The 11,117-nt window shown below is 33.3% G+C and overlaps 2 protein-coding genes across 2 annotated transcripts; both read left to right on the forward strand.

The window, feature by feature from the left end:
• On the forward strand, positions 827–8,476 carry LOC18589917 (2-methoxy-6-polyprenyl-1,4-benzoquinol methylase, mitochondrial). The gene is made up of 10 exons (XM_018126888.1): positions 827–851; positions 1,175–1,237; positions 1,567–1,662; positions 2,412–2,538; positions 2,627–2,688; positions 3,204–3,359; positions 3,473–3,617; positions 4,503–4,574; positions 5,024–5,132; positions 7,594–8,476. Exons 1-10 carry the CDS (start codon positions 827–829, stop codon positions 7,693–7,695), a joined length of 957 nt encoding a protein of 318 aa, XP_017982377.1. The 3' UTR covers positions 7,696–8,476.
• Positions 9,217–10,697, forward strand: LOC18589918 (protein GAST1). Its single transcript, XM_007015111.2, has 4 exons — positions 9,217–9,436; positions 9,770–9,823; positions 9,914–9,947; positions 10,218–10,697. Exons 1-4 carry the CDS (start codon positions 9,368–9,370, stop codon positions 10,397–10,399), a joined length of 339 nt encoding a protein of 112 aa, XP_007015173.2. The 5' UTR covers positions 9,217–9,367; the 3' UTR covers positions 10,400–10,697.

Raw genomic sequence — 11,117 nt, forward strand, 5'->3', positions numbered from 1 at the left:
TAGTGGTTGAAAAATAAATTTTTGAATACTCAAAGTTCTCGACTCAGAAATGGAAAATTCAAGGTAAATCACATAAAATAATCTTTAATTGTTTCCTAAATCCAAATTATGGTTGATTATGATACCAATTGTTAAAATTTATGTAAAATTAATTTATATTTACTCCAAGATTCATCGTAGTTGAATTTAGAATATAAAAATATATCTAATTTTTGATCCATGATTTGACCGTGGAAACAATATAAATTGTTAAGATTCAATACCCTAGGATCTTCTTCCTCCTTAATTTATAACTTTCCATTATTTGAATTCTTAATATTTTTTTAGATAGGGGATGAGACCTAGTCTTATCTTTATATAGTGATACCCTAACCGAATCCATTATAAGATTTAGGTTTACTATGTACGCTTACACTAATAAATTTGGACATAACATTGGAGTTTAACCCATTTTATTATATCATATTATGAAATGTAATATTATCTCTTTGTCAATATTAAATTAGCTTAAGTTGATTTTTATAAAAGTAAAATTTAAATTAAATAATGTAAATTTACACTTTAATATTTAAAAAAATCTACAAAGTTAACTCAAAATTTAAAGAAATATAAAATAATAATAATAAAAAGATGATAAAGGAAGGGGTAAGTATCCTAGATTTTATCAAGCAGTGCATGCATCTCGTGTCTCAAAAATAAAATTTGTTTTCCCGTAAATTCCACGTTGTACACGTTGTAACAGTCCAGTTCCTGCTTCCTTGGAAAATAAAATTTCAGCTTATACAAAAAATAAAAAAAAAAACAAAATTTAGAGCATTGTAAACAAATGAAAATTTTGCTACTCAAGGACAGTAAGTACACTGGGTATTCTCCAACCTGACAGACTGACAAGCACAGGCTGATTGATTCTTGAATTTATAGTAAATATACAAAATTTAAAGTGGAGTAATTGGTACATTGAATGGGATTATTTTATTGTTATTATTCAGTATGCATTAACAAATACATGCCTAGTCGATCTTGCCTTCAGTCTTTTCTTTGACACTTTCTCAAGTTGTGAGAACCCATTTCAGTTCAACTCATTCTTTTAAACTTCCATTTGACTTTGCTCTGTTTCTGTTCCTCTTACAATCCGTCTAATACTGCTTTTGGTATTGGTATTGTTAACATGCAGAGATAGGGGTTCTGCAACAATTCACAATGCTATTGGAGTTGGTTTTATTTCTTGTTGCGGCAGGTATCAAAAGAGTTTAATAAGGTAGTTTTTAATTGGGTTATGTGAATATTGCAGCTTGTAATGAATTAACAATTATGCAAATTGGGATATTTCTGAAATTTTTTCCCTGATAGCAGATTATTTTGGATGCTCTTAATGATTCAATTCTGATTATGTTTTTTTCTTCTTATAGTTTGTCTTCTAAGACTTATTAGGGTTTGTTTGTTTTTATATGATGGTAATAATATTTTTGTCTGTCTATCTCTTCTTTGATACGGGAAAGTAGTGCAACTTCAATTTGTAAATGAAATGTTTGTTTTATTTAGTAACTAAAAGAATCATTTTAACAGCATTGTCATGGAGATTGTTGAGCGGGAAGTTGAGGAGAAATTTTGTGCCTGTGCCTTCTTCCACTTCTCTATTGCATTCACATGCCACAAGTTTTGGTACTCCCTCTCACTCTTTCTTGCTCAGTTACATTCTTGTCAGTGTGTTGGTGTGTATATAAAGATGATTTTTTGGGCAACTTTTTTTCTAAAAAAAAATCAAATTTGTTGTAAATGATTGTATATGCAGGGAAACCACCCCCCCAAAAGAATAAACATGAAAAGAAAAAGAGGGAGATTATAGACTTATATACTGTTAACAGAAGTGAATAATTCCAATGCATATGCTAAGTGATACTAGAAGAATTAGGGCTTACTCTAGTGGTTGTTACTGCAACACTGCTCCTCTTCTCTTTTGTGAAAGAACAGTGTATCAAAAAGCAAAAAAAAAAAAAAACAGATCATGAAAGGAGTGGATGACACCTGCAAACATGCACATCCGCAGCTACCAAACGAGGAATGGCATTGTGTAATAATTCTTTATTGATATAAACATGGATGTTATGGTCTGTATCATGACCACAAGTTACAGAGCATAGGAAACAGTTCTCAACTTTAAGCTCTGGGTGAAATTGATATATAAGTTAAGGTCAATTTCTCTTCTTCGTTGGGTCTATTCCTATCCCAGAATTGATGCAGCAAATAAATTTATCATGGGCTTTTTGTACTTGAAAACGGCGCTTAAATATTGTATTATCTGGAAAACCAAAGCATCTGCCAATTAAGGCTGTCTGGAACTAAGCATGTTTCACTATTGCTATATAGTATAAATATATTGAATGATAGCTTAAAGGGAATTTCATTTTCAGGATTTAAAGAGGTAAGCGAAGAACAGAAAAGTCAGATGGTTGGTCATGTCTTTGACAGTGTTGCTTCGAAGTATGATCTCATGAACGATATCATGAGTGCTGGATTACATAGGTTATGGAAAGATAGGTTAGACTCTTGTTGATACTCTCTAATAAATAGCTCATATTTGTTGTTTACTGCCTCTTATCTTCAAATTTTCTTGTCAATTTGTCAGATTGGCTTCCAAACTGAATCCATTTCCAGGAATCAAACATATTGACATGGCCGGTGGAACAGGTCAGACTAGGTTATGCCGTAATCCTGTTAAACCTCTTGATGTACATAGTCTAGAAAACCTTGTGAAGGACACATGTAAATGTGGAAGAATATATAAATGATACTTATTTTCGAGAGGGGAAAAATTTAGTAGTGTTTGCTTGTTCTTAATACTCAAAAAAACCACTATGCTTATATGCAACATATATAAATATAACGTTTTAATCTTTTTGAAGAGTTTAAACTCTTTAATCATATGCAAATTCTAGTGGTCTCAAATTGGCATGGATAATGACATTGGATAGAAGTTATATTGTGTTCCATTAGCAAGTTTAAAGGTAGCTAATTGTTATTTTAAGAATCTATTATTGGGATCCTTTAATACAAAAGTACAAAACTTAGCTTCAGGAGACAATTTCTCCCATTATTTTTTAGACAGATTAATTTAACCTCTTCAATGGAATCCCTGTTTCACTCCCATTTTTAATTTATAGTTAACAACCCATTGTCATCTTTAGTTGACAGTCAGCTTGCAGGGGATGTTGCTTTCAGGATCTTAGATGCAATAAATAGAATCAAAAGTTGGCCAATGCATCAACTCCATGATGATTTGCTGGAAGAAGCTCAGATATATGTCTGTGATATCAACCCAAACATGTTAGATGTTGGTAAAAAAAGGGCAATGGAGAGAGGTAAATTACCGCCATTATCTTTAGATTGAACTATTTGTAGGGTCTGTCTGGATGATTAAATTGAGGATTACAATTCTTGTGATTGTTCCATTGCTTTGACTTAAACTTGCCAGGTTTTGGGGAAGACAAATCTCTTCTATGGTTGGAGGAAGATGCAGAAGCCTTGCATTTTGGGGATATTTCGATGGATAGTTATACAATTGCTTGTGGAATTAGAAATGTGACGCACATGGAGAAAGCTCTAGCTGAAGCTTATAGGTATGCTTGTAATGTCTTAGCTCATGGTTGATTTGTCATACCTGTTAAGTGCTTCTGGTATGGGGTATTCCAGTGCAGATAAGTTTGGCTTAAAAAGATGAGTTAAGTTAATAAAGCTAGTGAAGTGGCTTAAAAAATGGTGAAGGTTTCACTAATAAGACTACCTTCATTACTAATATGACAATAATCAGGCGTCTTATCTGTGAGATGTTATGGTAACTGGGTTAGGGGCAGAGATTGACTTTGTTCACTGCTCTCTTTAAGACTCTTGACCATGTATTGTTTTCTTTTCTTTCCCTTTCTAGAATTTCATAAACAGAAACTATCACATCAAACCAACTTCATTACATATCAGAAATTTCCCTCACGCAAGTTTTTGAGCTGCCAATGGGTAGCAGATTGAGACCAGGATCCAAAAGGTTCCAACCCTAAATGCTGAGGCCCAAATGGCGTTGACTCCTCAGTCCATGTATGTGCAATTCTGTTAGTTAAGTTAACAAGAAAATTTTAAATGATTGATGGACAAGCAAGATACAATGGCAAGTAACAAACTGATGAACTGAGAGCATCACATCTGGAAGGTTTGCATCATTTTATTCGCTGATGTGATTAAGCGGCATGAAATTTAGTGATAAACAGTTGCAAGTTTAGTATGTTTAAACAAAGAAAAATCAAAATTAATTACCATGGCATCATATGGGTTGTGAGGCAGTTCTCTACTAAGAAACTTCTTTTTGGATTTGTTTAGAAAAATGTCTATCTGGTCAGATAGATTTGGTTGGTATAATGGTTGTTTTTCTTTCCTTTGATCCTTTTTGCAAGAATTTGTTGCCATCATATATGTGTATATGTTTTTAAACTAGCTTCTATGGTGTTGCTTATTAGGGTGTTGAACCTGGGAGGAAGATTCCTCTGCCTTGAACTGACACGCATGGAAATTCCTGTAATTAAAGAATTGTGAGTATCTTCAACAGTTCTAGCCAGGAAATAGGTTATATCTGAAAATAGATACTTTTCGTGGATCAAGAAGCAAGGTTACAATGAAAAACCATGCCATCAGCAATGAGGCAACCCGGAAGACAGATTGATTTCTTCAATTACAAATGATAATTTAGTAAGCTTCTTGGTTAAAGTCTTTATAACCTGGAATCATTGTTTCTTCACAAATTCTTGGTGATTAGAAAATGGGCCTGAAGCAAGTTAAAGATGTAATAAGATGCACATCACTGTACTCCATGTTTAACTACTGGACTACTGGTTTTGGATGGAAATTTCCCTAGCAATTTTCTGGGGTAGCTTTTTCTCTGTTTCCTTTTCTTTTGGTCCTCTTATGTGGGATTTTTCCTCTTCTCTTCCATAGTTTACTTTTTGATGTTACTTTAATGGTTATTCCACTTTTGGTGCAGGTATGATTTTTATTCATTCACTGTTGTTCCAGCAGTAGGAAAGCTAGTTACAGGTGATCGAGATTCATACCAGTATTTAGTTGAGAGTATCCGCAGTTTTCCACCGCAGGTATGCTTCTCTTCCCTACAGATTATTAAAGTATCACCAGTCTTTTTATTTAGTAGAAGCACTCTGATTAGTAGGAAATTGTGTCTATCTGATGAAGTAATAATGCCTTGTTACTGTTGCAACTATGCACTTTTCAGGCAGAACATTTTCTTTTAATGGGATTATTTGACTTAATTTTGAAAGCTGCACTTGGCATATTCATGTATTCTCAACACATGATAAGTAGATTATAAAATTTATTCTAGTACATACTGTTGGTTGAGTCTCTACCCACCAAGAGTGTGGCATCATTAAACATTGTATGCATAAAGAACCGCTTAATATAGAAGTTTTAGTCGATAGGTAAGTGTTCAAGAATGTGTTTTTAATCTTTAACATACTTTCCAGCAAAACCAAAGGTTTTGGTTCGATAAGGTCTTCTGTTAAAATCCAAATGAAGAAAAGAGAGCTCTGGGGGGTGGGTAGTGGGTAGAGAGTGAGAGAGAATCTCTGCATTTTTTTGCCCTCTAAATTTAAATGGGTCCTTCACGCTTAGACTTGATAATTTTTGATACGACACATTAACACGATACGAGAAGACATGAGTTAAATAAGTTTTGGGTTTAATCTTAACGTATTTCGTATCAAATCGTTTCTGACAATTTTTGTATCTTAACGTGTCAGACACGACAAACATGTTTAAAACACGTTTAAACACGTTTACTTAATCGTGTTATCGTGTTTAAACATGTATACGTGACACGTTTATTAACCTATTAAAAATTAATAGTTAAAGATTATTTTAATTTTATATAAATAATTTTAAATAATTATTTTAATAAGTTTTTTTAATTTTATAAAGGTAATAATGTAATTGTTATAATTAAAAATTATGAATGATTTTTGATATTATTTGTATTTGAAGGTTAAATGTTAATGATGTATTTTATCATATTATATGATAATGAATTTTATATATGTTATTTATATTAAATTTTATTATATTTGAAGTTATTATTATTTTTGTTTTGTTATAATTATTTTTATACTTATAGATTTTAAATTTAAATAATAAAATTATATTTAATGATAAATATTTTTATTTAATCGTGTTAAACGTGTTATTAATCTTGTCGTATCGTATACTGACACGTTTAATAAACGTGTTAATCGTGTCGTGTCGTGTTACACGTTTATTAAACATATACGTGTACATGTTTTAAATTTAAGACATGGATATTAAACGTGTCGTGTTCGTGTTTAGTCTCAACGTATTTCGTGTCTAATCGTATTTGATACGTTTGCGACACGAAAACACGAATTGTCAGGTCTATTCATGCTTCAGATAATACTTATCAACTAGTCATGAGTAACAAGTGAGAAAAACCCTTTTGTATTAATAATGCTGGTAACTGAATTACGGACCACAATGATTCTCCCTAAATTGTGGATATTGTTAGGAACATCAGCTTTAGATAGTAATGCACTATGATGACACTTAAACAACTTTTTTTTTTTTTATTGGAATGCCAATAGCTGTATAAATTATCAAATTAGTACAAAAAAAACCCACCTTCAGATAGTTGGACAGCACTTCACTGGCTACAAAATACCTCCAGTGTGGCTGCAAGGTTATCCTAACCAAAACAACATGTTGCTTGTGGAAGCATACAAGACAACAGAGATCAGAGATCATCAGAAAGTAACAGGGCCTGTACAAAAGAAATTCTATATACACTTAAGTAGCTTCTTTACTAATGCATGTTTTAGACCATCTAACTAAAAGCAGCAGGGTAGGTGTCAAATGGGCAAAAGTTTTGATACACTTGATAAAGAAGACACAAAAATGAGTTCCTTTCTGTGTCTATTATATATGCATTTGCCTGCATGCACAAACATGCACACAAATTGAAGATTGTTAGCAAAGCAGAGGTCTCTGGTCTTTTTGGGTCAATACTCGAGGTGCAAATTACAGGATGAAGGTTGGATTGATTCTTTGGTAGAGCCACCAAAAACTTTCATTATATTAGATATATTGGCACCTTAAGTATTTAAATGGATTAATGTTCAATCCCAGATCTTATCTAGGTAGTGGTTCTAAATGCTGCAAATATAACATAATGCAACCCAAACTCAAAAGCAGTTGACTTGCCGCTATTGCATCTGAACTTGTGTGTGCATCATATTTGGATCTATATTAAGTTTCGTGCTGCAACAAAACAGTAATACTATTGTGGTTGTGGTACAAACACAATTTAAGACTCTAAACAAGTACAGTTTTTCCAACCACATCTTTCTGGCAGTATCTGACCACCATGCCAGCTAGCTCTATATCAACTGAGAACCTACGATATCAAACCCTGTGTGTTTCATTTCTAGGAATTCTTTTTAACTGATTGAAATGAGAACATAGGACAATGCTATTCAGTTTACTCAATTATATGATCTCAACCTCTTTTCTATTTGTCACTGGTGAATGCAGGAAACATTTGCTTCAATGCTAGCAGAAGCAGGGTTTAAGAAGGTTGAGTTTGAAAATTTACTTGGAGGAGTTGTCGCAATTCATTCTGGGTTAAAATTATGAAGATTTTCTTTCACGATTTTTCTGTGTCTGTCTCTTGCCTTTTCTCTTTAGGCTTCATAACTGAATAAGAGTGCTTTGGTATAACAGTTGGTACTAGATTTGCGAAATGTTCTCCTTCTGGGAATTGTAGCTATGAATTTTATTCTAGTTTTATTGGAATTTCACTAGGATGGGGTGGGAAACGTTTTCCTAGATGTTAGTATTAGCTATGGATTGATGTTACATTTCTAACTGATGGCCAATATGAAATACTAACTGAAAACCTCTTTTGAGATGACTTGTGGTCCAAAAGCAGTGACATAAATGAAGATGGCAGACTTTGCCCACAACCATGGAGACATAGCCCAGCAAGTAGCAAGCAGGAGAACATGAGCTCAAATGCTGGCTTCAATAGCAACCTCAAAAAACCTTTTCTCAATATTTTCCACTACAAAAGAAAATTGCCGTTAAGTTTGCAGGGTAATGAAGGCTTGTGGTTCATGCAGGGAGCTGACCACTTCTCATGGTTTATTTTGTTTTTTCTTTGGTACATTTCATCTGGTCATGCATGTGGAGGGTCCAAATCAGAAGGAGATGTGCATGTGGTCGGACACATGTTGCTGGGCCTCTCATGGCTCCTTTGTTTTGCAGCAGCACATGGATTGGATAAGACAATGAGTGAGGCCTTGGAACACTCATTTACTTTGTTAACTCTATTGACTATTTTACCCTTCTATCCTTGGCTTACTGGCTCCCAAGTTCAGGGTCAGATTGCTTATTTAAAATTTTCCATTAATTTTTTGTAACAAGTGAAATCTTTAAACCATCTTCACTCCCCTCTTTAAATCTTGTTAAACCTAAAATTAAATACATTGGTACTTGGTGAGTTTTGAGCCCGAAATTTCGAATATTTATTAATATTTTTATAAACGTGATTCATTCCATTGAATCAAATCTTTATAATACTATAAAGAGTTTCTCATTGTTAGGTTAGGGATTCACAATGACATACCAATTTTGAGACTCATAAAATTACTTTTCAAAAAAAAAATCTTGACAATCAAATATTCATTCAACATTTTTTCAAATATTTTAACATTCACAAATGTAATGCACAAGAGATATTACCATACTTATTTCTCAATAAAATAATAATATAGTAATAATCATACTTTACTACCACGTATCTATTCTCAAGAATAGGATTTGAGTTAAAATAAATGAACATACCGTGAATAATCCTATACATTAGCATGACCTCAAAAAGATAAATATTAGAACTTAAAATCTAGAACTAGTAATGGAAAGGAGATAATGCCATCACCTATTCAATGCAATCAGTTGAAGAGTACTTGGTATTCGGCTGCTCGTCATTTTTGAGAGACAAAAGCCGAATCATGCATATCTAGGGACAGAGGGTAGTCCAGTCATTTTGCCCGTAGCAAAAGCTTTTTCCATTTCCTACCTAACTACCAAACTGCACACTTTTCATTTGGAAGTTGAAACTGTTGATCCATGTGTGCACATATTTGTCTTATCAATTTATTCAGCCCACTGGATAGATGGCAACTGCCAACTAGCAACTAGCAGCAAGCACCAGCCCATAAGTACCCCCACCTTCCCACTTAACTAATCACAAAAATCTCTCTCAACTTTGCTCAGTAGCTGTTTTGCTTCCTTTTCTCCAATTCAAATGGCTAAAGTACTTAGCATTGTCATGTTGTGCTTTCTCCTCATGCTTGTTTTACTAGGAGAAATCCAGGTAAGCTACAATTTCGGACCTTTTTTCTTTATAAACATTTTATCAACTTATCGATTTTTTTTTTGAACAAGCTAGTGAATATCAAGAGGGTTAATGGGGATTACTTCATTTCTGTTTAAATAATGGGACAGTAAAATGTAGGCAAGTCAAATGCTACATCAATTGCAAGCAATTTCATGTGTACTAAGAAAGTGAAACACCCATAATATTTTGTGCTGCAGACACTTAATGTGATTAATCAGAAACGTATTCAATGTTTCCTGCATTATGCTTTCATTTTAAGCTTATGGGTTTGGTTTTGATTTTCATTACTTGGTTATTTTTCTCACCTAGGCTTCTAGCCCTGCTTCTCAAAAACAACGGCGAGGCAACCATGCAAACGGAATGGTACTGATGGAACCATACCTGGATTTTTTTACTTCTAATAAATATTTTTCCCCCACAAGCTTTTAACTCTTTTTGAAATGTAAATTGCAGTATGGTGCCACCCAGGGCAGCCTTCGTCCTCAAGGTGAGTTAAAAGAGTTGTATATTATTTTAATCCTTCTTCCAAAAATCAAATTTGTAGAAGAGCAAATAACAAAATCAGGGTTCAAGGTTTTTGGCTTTTTCTATCCCCAGAATGTTTTAAAAAATGGACTTTTCTTGTATTCTTGGAGTTCCAAGATTCAAACTTGCGCCTTATAACTTAGAATTCTCAAAATCTAATCATTAGGGTGTTGTTATGTCGTGATTCAGGTTTAGAAATGCACTAATTCACGTTCAATGTTGAAATATGCAGAATGTGGTCCGAGATGCACTACCAGATGCTCTGCTACAGCATACAAGAAGCCATGCATGTTCTTCTGTCAGAAGTGTTGTGCCAAGTGCCTGTGTGTGCCTCCTGGCACATATGGAAACAAACAATACTGCCCATGCTACAACAACTGGAAGACCAAGAGAGGAGGGCCCAAATGCCCTTAGATTATTATTCCCATTGTTTCACTGCCCAACTGTCTATGTTAATTTTATCTTGCTCTGTAATCAAAGTGCCTCATGGTTCTTACCTTTCATTAGGCCAATGATGCTCAGAAGAAGAAGAAAAAGGAAAAGGGCCAATGATGATACATGTGGTAGTATTTCCTTTTAAAGGAAGTTTGAGCTTTGGATTTAAATTTTGGTAATTTGGGCTACGGTAGGTAAAATATGGGCCAAGTCTTCATTTGTGTAACTCAACTAATGGATATGAATTACTAAACAAAAATTCTCTAACAATCTTATACTAAATACTATTTCCAGTGAAATTTGGATTATCTTTATTTACTTTCTTCAAAGTAAGGCCAAAATAGCATATAAAATGGGAAGAGTGAAAAAATGGAATAACCACTTTACCGACCCAAAGAGGAATTACTATTCCTACCATATTTGATATTCCCACCTCAATTATCCTAATAGCCTAACGGAAATGGAAAAAGAAAAAGAGAATTTTCAAAAATACCAAAAGAGAAACATATTAAATTTATTACGTAATTAATGTTACTTTTTTTATTTATAGTTAGATAAACAATTAAGAAATAAATAGATTTTTTTAAATTAAGAAATAAATAGATTTGATTGTGAAGTTCTTATAACTTATACCCCATGGAAAGTGGACTCAGTAATAATCTTAATTATCCTGAATATTAACAAAAGCACATACAGT

This window comes from Theobroma cacao, chromosome 9, assembly GCF_000208745.1.
Source record: "Theobroma cacao cultivar B97-61/B2 chromosome 9, Criollo_cocoa_genome_V2, whole genome shotgun sequence".
Taxonomy (NCBI): domain Eukaryota; kingdom Viridiplantae; phylum Streptophyta; class Magnoliopsida; order Malvales; family Malvaceae; genus Theobroma; species Theobroma cacao.

Coding starts and splice junctions, on each gene's coding strand:
- LOC18589917 (XM_018126888.1), top strand. CDS start 827: ATGAAAATTTTGCTACTCAAGGACA. Junction 852..1,174: donor AATTTTGCTACTCAAGGACA/GTAAGTACACTG, acceptor GTTAACATGCAG/AGATAGGGGTTCTGCAACAA. Junction 3,618..4,502: donor GCTCTAGCTGAAGCTTATAG/GTATGCTTGTAA, acceptor GTTGCTTATTAG/GGTGTTGAACCTGGGAGGAA.
- LOC18589918 (XM_007015111.2), top strand. CDS start 9,368: ATGGCTAAAGTACTTAGCATTGTCATGTTGTGCTTTCTCCTCATGCTT. Junction 9,437..9,769: donor TTTTACTAGGAGAAATCCAG/GTAAGCTACAAT, acceptor TTTCTCACCTAG/GCTTCTAGCCCTGCTTCTCA. Junction 9,948..10,217: donor GGGCAGCCTTCGTCCTCAAG/GTGAGTTAAAAG, acceptor TGAAATATGCAG/AATGTGGTCCGAGATGCACT.